This window comes from Camelus ferus, chromosome 32 (genome assembly GCF_009834535.1).
Source record: "Camelus ferus isolate YT-003-E chromosome 32, BCGSAC_Cfer_1.0, whole genome shotgun sequence".
Lineage (NCBI taxonomy): Eukaryota > Metazoa > Chordata > Mammalia > Artiodactyla > Camelidae > Camelus > Camelus ferus.
In genome coordinates, this window is record NC_045727.1 from 5,979,382 (window position 1) to 5,991,523 (window position 12,142).

Below are 12,142 nucleotides of genomic sequence, written 5' to 3' on the forward strand. Positions count from 1 at the left end.
TGTTCATTTTAACTGACTGGAACATAAATGTAAGAATCAGGTCTTTGAGGCTTAGAAGTTGGGTTTTTAAAAAAGGAGGTTATTCATGAAAGGACTGGACATGAAGGGAAAATTTTCAGTCAGTCTGGGTATCTAATAATTAGAAATTCTGTAATTCAGAATAGTGATTTTTTTTTTTTAAAGCTAGATTCAGAATAGCTCCAGACACATGATCTCATCTGGAAAACAAACCTTTGATGACTAAAATGTTTACAAATAACTGATTTAGAAGCATATGCTTCTTTATGCTCACAAACATCTCAGCCACCATGTTGCCAGTCTCCTACCAGTAACGTGTTCTTAAATGAAACCTAATTCCTGATAACCAGATAATGGCAATTTTAATTTGATTCATTTAAATCTAGACGCATCTGTTAGTGTTAAAATAGTTTCACAATCTGTCACTAACGTGCTCTAATGGTTTCTTAACAGCTTTATTGAGATACAATTCACATACCATACAATTAATTCATGTGAAACATATAATTCAGTGTTTTTCAATAAGTTCACATGGTTGTGCAATCATCACATTCTAATTTTTAAATATTTTTGGTTCCACCCCTCCCCCCCCACCACCAAAAAGCAAACAAACAAACAAAAAATCCTATACTTACTGGCAGTCACTGCCCCTTCATGGAGCCTTCGTAACTATGGATTTGCTATTCTGGGTGTTTCCTATGAATGAGTCATACCCTACATGGCCTTTTGTGCTGGCTTTTCTCATGGAGTGTAATGTTTTTGACATTTATCCGTGTTGTAGCATTTATCAGCACTTCATTTTTTTTTAACAGCTGAATAATATTCTCTTGTGTGGATATCACACCTTGTTTATTAATCCACTGATGGACATGTGGGTCATTTCCAGTTCGGGGCTGTCATAAATAACGCTGCTGAGAACATCCGTGTACAGATTTCTGTGGCTCCCTGTGCTGTCTGGTTCTCTGGGGCATTGACCTAGGAGTGGAATGGCTGTGTCATACGGGAATTCTTTGTTTCACTTTATGGGGGACGACCAAACTGGATTCCAAAGTGGCTGCACCATTTTGCCTTCCCACCCGCAGTGAATAAGGACCTTCGTTCTCCTACACCTTTACCAACACTCACTGTCCGTATTTTTGATTCTAGACAACCCAGTGAGCATGAACTCATATCTTGTGTTGGTGCTGATTTGCATCTCCCAAATGATGAACGGTGTTGAGCACGTCTTCCTGTGCGCCTTGGCCAGTTACCTATCTTCTTTGCACAGATGCCTATGCAGATCTTTTGCCCATTTTTTTAGTTGGGTTGTCTTTTTACTACATCTTATATCTTGCATTGTAAGACTTCTTTCTACAGTCCGTCCACAGGTTCCCGTCGCGTGGGGTGTCTTTTCACTTTCTTGATGGTACCCTTGCAGCACTCGAATGGTTTTTTAAAATTTTCCTCCAGAATTCAGCCGGCGTCTGAAGGAGCGCATGCACCACAATATTCCTCATCGGTTCAACGTGGGGCTGAACATGCGCGCCACGAAGTGCGCCGTGTGTCTGGATACCGTGCACTTTGGACGCCAGGCATCCAAGTGTCTTGGTAAGAGCGGCCGTTGTGCATTTGTGGGGGGACACCTGCCCGTCTCCACCTAAAATTCTGTCTGATGGAGGTGGGTTTTTTTTCTTTAAAAAAATTCCTCATCATTTGGTGCATTTTCATGCTTTTAGTTTCTGTGGGAGGACGCTGTTTTTCCCACTTTAGGGAGAGAGTTTATACATGTTTCAGCCCATGTTTCCAGCCCCCTGTGCGAAATGCCTTGGGCTTTGCGAATTTCCTGCCCCTTTCCCAGCAGGCTGTCTCTCCCACCCTGGGGCTCTAAGGGAAACATGCAAGTGTGTCCTTTACACCCTGGTTTGTGGCACCTGGGAGGAGCAGGAAAATGGGGTGGAGAGGGCGTGGCTGTCTGTGGGCTCTCCCCATCGGGCCTGGCCCCTGGGGAAGGTTAGGGGTCACCTGGCTGGTGGGACTGACAGGCCAGGCAGGGGGTCAGCTGGCCCAGGGTCAGCCGAGCGTGTTTTCAGGTTGTTCACTGGTTCTCCCTAGAATGTCAGGTCATGTGTCATCCCAAGTGCTCCACGTGCTTGCCCGCTACCTGCGGCCTACCAGCCGAATACGCCACGCACTTCACTGAGGCCTTCTGCCGTGACAAGATGAACTCCCCGGGTCTCCAGAGCAAGGAGCCCAGCAGCAGCTTGCACCTGGAAGGGTGGATGAAGGTGCCCAGGTATCGCTCAGGGCGGTTCGGGCCGGGGCCGGGCCGGGGCCGGTCGAGGCTGGCAGAACGTGGCACCCCCAGATAGGCCGCTTGGGCGTCAGGGTTTTTTCAGCTAAAGGCACTTGGGAAGCAGCAGGTGCAAGACGGATGCTCTGACCTCCCCCTTCCTCTTCCTGAAAGTAGGAGCTAAAACTCCCCCATAAAAGCTGCTCCTCCTCTGCCAGGAGGAAGGACACAGTCACCGGGGAAGTCTGCCCGCAGCCCTTGTTACTATGCGTGTCCTTCGCTCCCCTAGCCAGTCTCCCTTACATTCAGTTACTTGCCCACAATTACTGCTCTTGTTCAACCCTAGGGCCTGTCTGCTTTTCTGATCTTTGTTTTCTTGTGGAGACTCCCACGCACACGTGAAATAAACTGTGTGCACTTTTCTCATGTTCACGTGTCTGCTGTCGTATGAGTGGGCCAGCCCCACCACCTGGGCGGGGGGAGAGGCGCTTCCCTCCCCGGCTCCCACACGGCTTCTCTGAAGTTTTCCGTGGAGGCATCTTGACCGGGATTCCCTCTCCTCCTCCCGCCTCCCCCGCCTGCTGCTGCTGGGTTCAAACAGCTCTTTCCCCTCTCCGCTTCCCCAGGAATAACAAACGAGGACAGCAAGGTTGGGACAGGAAGTACATCGTCCTGGAGGGCTCAAAAGTCCTCATCTATGACAGCGAAGCCAGAGAAGGTAAACTCATACTCCGGGGGGTATTGCACTGCACGTGGTTGGCCCAGGTCTCCCAGTCTTGGCGTGAAGGCTCTGTTTTCCGAACTGCGTTGCAAGCCTTCTACGAGTTTCCATTTTTGAAAAGTAAAACCCACATGAGTTCGCTGAAGGTTATTGGTACGATACTCACGTCTGTAGGTCTCCCCTCTGAAGACCCTGCAGGGGCTGCCCTGAAGACCACCTGCTAACACACCTTCCGAGAGCTTCCGCCTCAGTCAGCTGCCCCTAAGTCCGCATCGTCGCCCGAAACTTGACTGTGCCCCTCATCTGACACACTGTACTTTTTTTTATCTTCCCTCTCCGCCTTCTCCGCACATCTCTCCCCTCCTCTGTTCTCGTGCGCCTCTTTCCACGCATACTCGTCTCTCGCTCGCTCTCTCCCTCTCGTCTCCCTCGTTCTTGCTCCTGTTCTTTGGTTTTTCTTTCTGCCCTTCCTCTTTGCACCAAGCTGGACAGAGGCCGGTGGAAGAATTTGAGCTGTGCCTTCCCGACGGGGACGTGTCTATTCATGGCGCCGTTGGTGCTTCTGAACTCGCAAACACCGCCAAAGCAGGTGAGGGGCTGAGGGCAGGGCGGGCCGGGCCGGATCGGTCAGCAAGGGCAGGAGGGGGCTCCCCGGCCCCACCTCCCGAGCAGGAACTGGGCCTCGTGTGGTTTGGCCATCCCTCCCTTCTCCCTCCCTCCCTCCCGGCTGGAGCGCAAACTCCACCCCCAGCGCCGTGCTCTGTCTAATGTCCTAGATGTCCCATACGTACTGAAGATGGAGTCTCACCCGCACACCACCTGCTGGCCCGGGAGAACCCTGTACTTGCTGGCTCCCAGCTTCCCTGACAAACAACGCTGGGTCACCGCCTTAGAATCAGTTGTCGCAGGTGGGAGAGTGTCTAGGGAAAAGGCAGAAGCCGACGCTGTGAGTATGAAAAGGGGGGCTGGAACGTGTGTGCTAAGGGGGCTGACTTGGGGGGAGTCCTGTTGGCTGCCATGATGCCCCTCGGGCTCCCTCTAGGGACGATGGCCTTGGGACTGTCCTGACCGGGATTCTGTGCCGCCCGAGATCCAGGCTCGAGGGTGGCTTGCCTGGCCTCCCGGGTCCTCCCCCAACAGCCTTCTAGAATCTGAGGTGGGGGCGGGTGTTAGCATCTTTGTCCAACTCTCAGGGCACGACAGATCTTGCTTATGGCTACACAGCAGCAAATGTACTTACAAGGAAATCCTCTCTCGTTTACTCCGATGGGTTTATTTGGTTTGAAGGCTTGAGTTACACGCACGTTGGCCATGAGGTAGCACGGGAGGCTGCTGACAGCCCCGTCTCCTCCAGGAAGGCTTTTCATAACTTCCTCAGTTGCTTCTGCGTGATCTGCTCTGCCGTAGGCAGGCTTGAAATCCTACTTTTCCTTCAGACGTTAGTGACGTGGGTGTGCCTTGATTGGCATCACTCCTCCTGGAACATTCCAGAATACAAACAGCACTCATCACTCACTGGCATTTCCCCCACCAAAGACCCAACAGCTCTTTCCAAACACTTAGCTCCTTATAAACAGTGTAAGTGTTCGCAATCAGAAAATCCTCAACCACGAGCCTCCTGCTAGAGCCTGTGCTCATGGGGTAGACCTGTTTTGATGACCTGTCTCACTGTTACACGCGGGAGCCTTGTACTGAAATCAGTGTGTGTACAATAGGGCCGAGACCGTATTTCCTACGAGCTTCCACTCACGTGGGTTCAGGTAAAGAGACTCGGAGGCTTGCGGGTTGGCTGCAGACACTGGGCTTTGCACTCATGCTGCAGCTTGGCGGGGACCGAACCTTCCTTGTGGCTTGTTAACCCTTTGCAGGCGACATCACTTCAGCTAGTCTCCTGTCCCAGAATCTCTCTCTCCGCCTTCTGCACCCGTTTACTCCTGCAGCCAAAGCACGTTTTAACTCCGACGCTAACAGCCACCCAGAGGTTCTGATAGCATTTTCGTCTTGCCTCTCGGGCTCAGGTCAAAATGTGTGGCAAGCCAAGCGCAGATGTGTGCTCCTGAGTGTTTTCAGGAGTAACTTGCCTTTCTTCCTGGCATTGAACTTCCGTCCGTTCTTGCTTGTCTCTGGATGGTCTGGTCTTGAATAGTTCAGTCTGACCGTGTCGTCTTTTCCTCTCTCTCGTTTTTCCTTTCACACATGAAAAGAAATTGCTTGGGAACTCCCTGCTGAAACTGGAAGGCGATGACCGTCTAGACATGAACTGCACGCTGCCCTTCAGCGACCAGGTGATGATGCTTTAGGGGCACGGTCAGCTGGGGTCTGGCACCAGGCACACGCGGTCCCCAGCGAAAAGGCTGTGTGGCTCTTCCTGTTGGGGCCGTGACGGGGACAGGCTTGTGTTCATGTTCGGCCTTTGGACTTCTGCCCCTGGCAGGTGGTGCTGGTGGGCACCGAGGAAGGGCTCTACGCACTGAATGTCCTGAAAAACTCCCTCACCCACGTCCCGGGAATTGGAGCAGTCTTCCAAATTTATATCATCAAGGACCTGGAGAAGCTCCTCATGATAGCAGGTGGGAGGCCGAGGACACGGCACTTTTTCTTCACTTGTGAGGGAGGGTTCAAAAGCCACATGTCATGCTTGTCACACACAAAGGCAGGCCCTCCTGGGGACAGCGGTTCTTAGCTCTGTGTCCCTGTAGGTGCCTGGGCCTGTGGCTTACTCTCTGATGCGGTTCCCTGCGTGTCTGCGTAGCGCAGTCCGACACCCCCGGGGAACAGCTCAGCATCCTGCCAAGTGAAGGGCAGCGGGCCTCGGAGCCTCACTAACATCAAACCCTTGGTCCTTGTGGCATCAGTACGGCGTGAGCCATGACCTCCTGCCTGCCTGCCCCGCTGTGTGCCTCCTTTCTCCCCAATCTCGGAGATGCTCCGTCTACACGCACCACTTGTCAACACTCTGCCACATTTTTTCCCCCTTTCTCCCTTCCCACACACACACACTCACACACTCATTTTCTCTCTTATTTTGAACCATCTGAGAGTCAATTGCAGCTCTGACTCCAGATTCTTCTGCATATCACCAAAGAACAAAGCCATTCTCTCACAGAACCATGGCAAAGAGTTTTTTCTTCTCTCTTTAGTGGTGATTTTTTTTTTTTTAAGGGGAAAACACCGATTCTTTGGCTCCATGTTCAAAACACCCAGTTACGTCTCACTTCAGGCATGGCTGGCTGGATCCAGGGGCTGAGATAGCGTGTTCAGGAACTGAGCAGAAGGTCCAGAGGTCCCCCACATACTTCGGCCCCTGCACACACACAGCCTCCCCCACCACCAGCATCCCCACCAGAGCGGGGCATCTGTTACAGTCGATGGACCGACATTGACACGTGCGCAGTTTACATTCAGGTCCAGGCTTGGTCTTGTACCTTCTGTGGGTTTGGACAAATGTACAATGACACGTGTCTACCATGGTAGTATCATACAGAACACTTTCACAGGGTACAGTGTTTTAATTCAGGGAATTGTTGCTATAATACTTTTCTGATGTAGCCCACAGTTGGCTTTTACCTGTGGTTCCAATACTGCCCTTTAGAGTTTTTTTTCCCAGGACAGTGCCCTGCATTCACTCATGTCTCTGTCGTCTCCTCAAACCTGGAACAATCCTCAGCCTTTCTTTGTCTCCCATGACACTGACATACTGGAATAGTCCACTCCTAATGTTTTATAAAACGTCCCCTCATTGTCCCCAAACACATTTTTTCTTGACTTTGGTGGGGGAGCATGTTTGAAAGTACGGTCCCCGTTCTCTGATTTCATGTCTGCAGAACTTTTTTCCCTAGCCAGAATCGTGGCCACGAGGCCAGGTGTTTTCCTTTTAGATCTAGAACATTGTTTATGGGAACTTGTGGACATCAGTCCATCTGCCTGACCGCGCGAGGCTTTTAGTCCAGGACAGACCTAGAACTGTCATCCCTTGTCTCTGCTTCACGGCCTCACCCTGACGGAGGCGCTGTGCCCTCTGCCCTCAGGGGAGGAGCGGGCCCTGTGTCTCGTGGAGGTGAAGAAAGTGAAACAGTCCCTCGCACAGTCTCACCTGCCCGCCCAGCCAGACATCACTGCCCAGCGTCTTTGAAGCTGTCAAGGGCTGCCACCTGTTTGCTGCTGGCAAGGTAAGCTCTCCTCCGGGCCTCGGCTGGCGAATGTTCTTCAGATTGTCCCTGCCCCTCTTCCCACAGGGCTGACTGATTTGACCTTGAAAACTCTTATGTCCTCAAACCGGGTTAGATTTCTGCTGCTTCCTTTAGGCACCACTGGCACCTGATGGGTGAAGCCCAGGGTCACTGCTCAACATCTGACAGAGCACTGGGCAGCCCCTCCCCACAGAGCAGCATCCGGTCCCCAGCGTCCCTCATGCCCCGCCCAAGACCCTGCTCCACACTGGTGTCCGCTCCCTAGCTCTGCCACAGAGTCTGTGTGCGCTCTGCTGATGGTTTTCTGTCTTTCTCCCCCTCCGCCCCCGAATGGCGCTGCAGATCGAGGGCGGGCTCTGCATCTGTGCGGCCACGCCCAGCAAAGTTGTTGTTCTTCGCTACAACGAGAACCTGAGCAAGTACTGCATTCGGAAGGTAAGTCCCGGCCGGGTCTGGCCGGCTCGCCCGGAGGGCTAGAGGGGAGCTGTGGGGCGCCTGGCCCGTGCCCGGAGTCCTGCAGCCCGGGGACCTCCTGGAGAGCGCTCCCTGCTTCCCGGGGGGCTCCGGAGCTGCCTGTCACTGGCTTCCCTCCCGCTTCCCTTCTCCCTGGCCAGCCCAGTGAGTTCAACCTTTTGTTCAGAGAGAAGGGAAGCTGACTGAGGGAGGAGACACTTCTTTTGAATCAGCAGAAAAAAGGAAGGTCTCTCTGAGAAGCCAGCAGCCCCTGGTGGCACTTAACCAGACTCTTTCTCAGACTATAGAAGTTTCTATTAATAATCTTTAGAAAAGCCAGTGCTAGTGGGAGCCAGCTCTCCTCGGGGCTGAGCGGGCTGTGACGGTGACGACTGTGGTGGGGACGAGCTTTCCCTTCGATCGTTACATGAGCCTCCCTTCGGGAGAAGGCCGTCTCCTGTCTCCAGACTGAGAACGTTCTGCCCACCATCAGCCCAGTTTATTTCAGATGCTTTCGTGATCAGTGTCAGAAAAGGAGAGTGAACATACAGGGGTCGTTCCCTGTTAGAGAACCTTCCTCCGGGGCAGGCTGCTTTGTTTGTGTTTTCATTGAGCACCTACCGCTCCCAGAGACAAGCGGCCTGTTTTACAAGCACTTCTCACAACAGTTCTGAAGAGCAGGGCCCATGCCCCGCAGCTGTCAGGTGAGATGGTTGAGGCTAGCCGAGATCCCAGGCTAGACAGCTGACACCAAAACTGAGCTTTGATTTCCCCCAATTTTCCCTGTTGCGCTAGCCTTCTCATGCTTAGCAGGGAATCAGTACATACTCCGTGGTGATGACAGTGCTGATTAGAGTCTGAGCTATTAGCTTTGGGAAATTTCTCAGAAACCATTGCTTCGTAATAATTCCTGGCCATCATATTGAATAGATATGCCTAGGTTTTTGAAGCTCTTACGACTGGCCTGAAAACAAATGGAAGTAATGAGGAAGCAGATAATTCAGACAGATAATTCAGTAATGATGCTAATAATCCTGTAGGTAATACAGGTTCAAAATAGAAACTGAGACGTTTTCAAAAGGAAGGAAACTGACACCACTCCCTCTGACCACCGCTGTCGGTATATTTCCCCAGCTTTTCCCTCTGATTAGAGCATTTTATTTTTAAAGCTTTCTTTGAATGTTACCTTTTCATTTAAATGGTGTTTCTGACCTTTTTTTTGGCTGCAAATTTGACCTTCTTAGTCTGAGAGTGCATAGAACCCAGAGGTAGCAAAGGGATGACGGGTCCTCCCCACGAGGGGTGTGGAGACTTCACGTGCTTGATGTGAGGACGTGAACAACCTGGAGGCGACGCCTGCAGGGCTTGGTCAGATGCCTGTGGTGGCACCAGGACAGCGGGGAAGAGTGGCCGCCCAGGTCCGTGCTCACAGCCTCCTCTCTGCCCGCTGTCTCAGGAGATTGAGACCTCGGAGCCCTGCAGCTGCATCCACTTCACCAATTACAGCATCCTCATCGGAACCAATAAATTCTACGAAATTGACATGAAGCAGTACACGCTGGAGGGTAGGGCCCCGGGCTCCCCCAAACCCCCACCACTGCCAAGCCCTGTGGCCCCCGCGGGCTCCTCGGGGCCCCTCGTTCCTGAGGCCCCGCCTCTCGCCTGCCTTTACAGAATTCCTGGATAAGAACGACCACTCCTTGGCACCTGCTGTGTTTGCCTCCTCTTCCAACAGTTTCCCCGTGTCCATCATGCAGGTGAATGGCGCAGGGCAGCGGGAGGAGTACCTGCTCTGCTTCCACGGTGAGTCGGGGATGCCGCCAGCTGCGGACGGGGCGGGTGTGGCCAGGGCCCCAGGCACAGGGCTGGTCCTGCCAAGAGAACAGAGAACGCCGGTCCAGCACCACTGGGCACCCCCACAGGCACGAGCCTGGCCCAGCCCTGTCCTAGTCTCCGAAGAGCAGCCAGTTCTTTCCTTCTCTGTCCCTCGCTCCTCCCCCTCTCCTCTCCTCTCTTTCCTTCTTCCCCCAACTCAGATCTCCGGGTCTGTTTCTCCCCATCCCTGATTCTTCTTCCTGTTGTCTCCCCCTTCGTTTCCTATCTCCCCCTTTTCACACAAGCCCTCTTTCATTAATCCCCAAGAGATGTGGCTCAGCAAAGGTCCTGAGGTTTTCCTGATCTAGTGAAATCTGGTCCCCTGGGCTCAGTTCCATATTCCTCCATCAAAGTGTGTGTCGCTGGTCCCCCCCGCCTCTGGCTGGGCTGATGCCCCGGCTGTGCCTCCTTGCAGAATTCGGGGTGTTCGTGGATTCTTATGGAAGACGTAGCCGCACAGACGATCTCAAGTGGAGTCGCTTACCTTTGGCCTTCGGTAAGTGAGGCAGGGTGTGGGGGCTCTTTGCTGCCAAGAGTTAGGGTCCTGGGAAAGAGCTGCAGGTGGAATTCCTTTTGGCTTAAGCACTGTGCTTGGGGAGTCCACTGCCGCCACGTGTAGTGTCACCCGAGTAAGCATTCACGGCAGAGATTCTGAGGCTTGAGGCAGAACCATAGAAGCTGAATCCCCCAGCCTCTTGAAGTATTGGTCTGAGAGACCCTTCAAGGCTGTTTTGCCTGTTGCTTCTTCACAAGTTTCAAAACCTAGTGACTTCACACAACTATGTACCATTGCCCAAGATTCTGTGACTTGACTGGACAGTTCTGGTTCATGCGGTGTCAGCAAGGGCGCTGGCTTCACAGCGTGGCGGGTGGTTGGAGCTGACGGTCCGGTGGGAGCCCAGCGGGGGCTGGGGACCTCAGTTCCTCTCCCCGTGGGCTGCTTCTAAGAGTGTGCAAGTGGAAGCTGGCAGGCCTTCTGGGTTCCACCACATTCTGTGGGTTGAAGGCCAGATTCAGTGCAAGGAGAGTCCACGGGGGCACGGGGACTGGGAGGCACGATGGACACCGGAGTACCAGTTTACCGCAAGGGACGACAGTGATGATCTCGTCCCTTTAAGACCAAAACCAGCTCCTGTTTTATCCTAGGGTCTCAGTGACACTGTGATATAGAAATAGAGTAGTAAGACCGGAAATATTTAATTATCTATGAACCTAGTCTTTCTTAATTAAACTTTTTGAAAATGTATCCAATTAAACAGTTTAAAAAGGTCTACAAGTAAGTCTCCCCCATGTCAACCCACCTCCCAAATCCTCCATCCCCCCCCCCCCCAAGGGAAGAAACTTCTATGAGTTTCTCACCTGTCCAGTGCTTTAAGCAAATACAGGCACATTAAAAAGTATATTCTCATTCCCCTCCCTTTTTTAAAAAATCGGTGTGGTAGCACACCTCACAGTCTTCTGAACGCTGCTTCATGGGCTTAAACTACACACCTTGGGTTTTCTCCCCCGTCAGTGCCCGGAGGGCCCCTTCATGCGTTTTTCCAGCCGGGCACATTCCACGGGTGGACTGTGAGCAGCACAGCTCGTCCCCCATGACGTTGCTCCAGCAACATGGCAGTGAACAGACTTGAACATGCCTCATTCTGCTGGCACGTGGTTCCACGTGTAGGATAAATTCCTCAGGTGGGATTGCTGGGTCCAAGGTTGCTCGCAGCCAGGTTTTGATTTTCTGTCTTTAACCCTTCCTTGCCCCACGCTCTTGCTCCCTGGTGGCCATGCAGCCTACAGAGAACCCTATCTGTTTGTGACCCACTTCAACTCACTGGAAGTAATTGAGATCCAGGCACGCTCCTCTCTGGGGTAAGTGATGTCCTGCAGGCTTTGAGAAGTTCAGCAGCTGGGGTTGGGTGCTGGGGCCGGGCGGCGTATCTCCCTACCCTGCGTCGCGATGGCAGTAACCAGCCCTGCACACACTCATCCGGAACTTTGCAGGACCCCCGCCCGAGCGTATTTGGAAATCCCCAACCCACGCTACCTGGGCCCCGCAATTTCCTCGGGGGCGATATACCTGGCATCCTCATACCAGGATAAATTAAGGATCATTTGCTGCAAAGGAAACCTCGTGAAGGAGTCTGGCACTGACCACCACCGGGGCCCGTCCAACTCCCGCAGGTACCGCACCCTTGCTTTTCCTCATTACAGGGAACAAAGTGCTTTTCTGCAAAGCAGAAGGAGATCTTGCTAAACTAGTTTAGTTTCCCAATCTTAAAGCACAAACCACTCATTTCTTTGAGATGTACAGCACTGAAATGACACAGCCCTTTATAAGCAGCAGGAGAATTTTTTAATGCCCTCTTGTAGAAGGCGGAAGGAAATGTCTGGCCTTTCTCTGGGGTTATTTTCAGTGGCGTGTTTGGAATGGCGCGTAAATTATGCATTCGTTGCCTTAGCAGATTGCTGTGCTAGTGGGGCTTGCTGAGGGAGGCAGAGTAAGTAAGCCAGATGCAGCCCCCTCCCTGAGGGCCCCAGGAGGGGAGACGTGCAATCGGGTGATTACAGCACAGCCTAGAGCCAGGAGGCAGGCTCGGGCTGGGGTAGTTTAAGGCACCGTGGGAG

At 52.7% G+C, this 12,142-nt stretch overlaps 1 protein-coding gene across 1 annotated transcript in view; it reads left to right on the forward strand.

Moving 5' to 3' along the window:
• The window catches only part of CIT (citron rho-interacting serine/threonine kinase), a 147,982-nt gene that overhangs the window by 129,799 nt on the left and 6,041 nt on the right, over positions 1-12,142 (forward strand). The window contains 15 exon segments of the mRNA XM_006192696.3: positions 1,468-1,605; positions 2,110-2,290; positions 2,914-3,005; positions 3,493-3,597; positions 3,785-3,954; positions 5,213-5,293; positions 5,443-5,578; positions 7,037-7,125; positions 7,127-7,177; positions 7,541-7,633; positions 9,108-9,216; positions 9,326-9,454; positions 9,942-10,022; positions 11,308-11,386; positions 11,519-11,698. Coding sequence (XP_006192758.2) covers positions 1,468-1,605; positions 2,110-2,290; positions 2,914-3,005; positions 3,493-3,597; positions 3,785-3,954; positions 5,213-5,293; positions 5,443-5,578; positions 7,037-7,125; positions 7,127-7,177; positions 7,541-7,633; positions 9,108-9,216; positions 9,326-9,454; positions 9,942-10,022; positions 11,308-11,386; positions 11,519-11,698 — 1,714 coding nt within the window.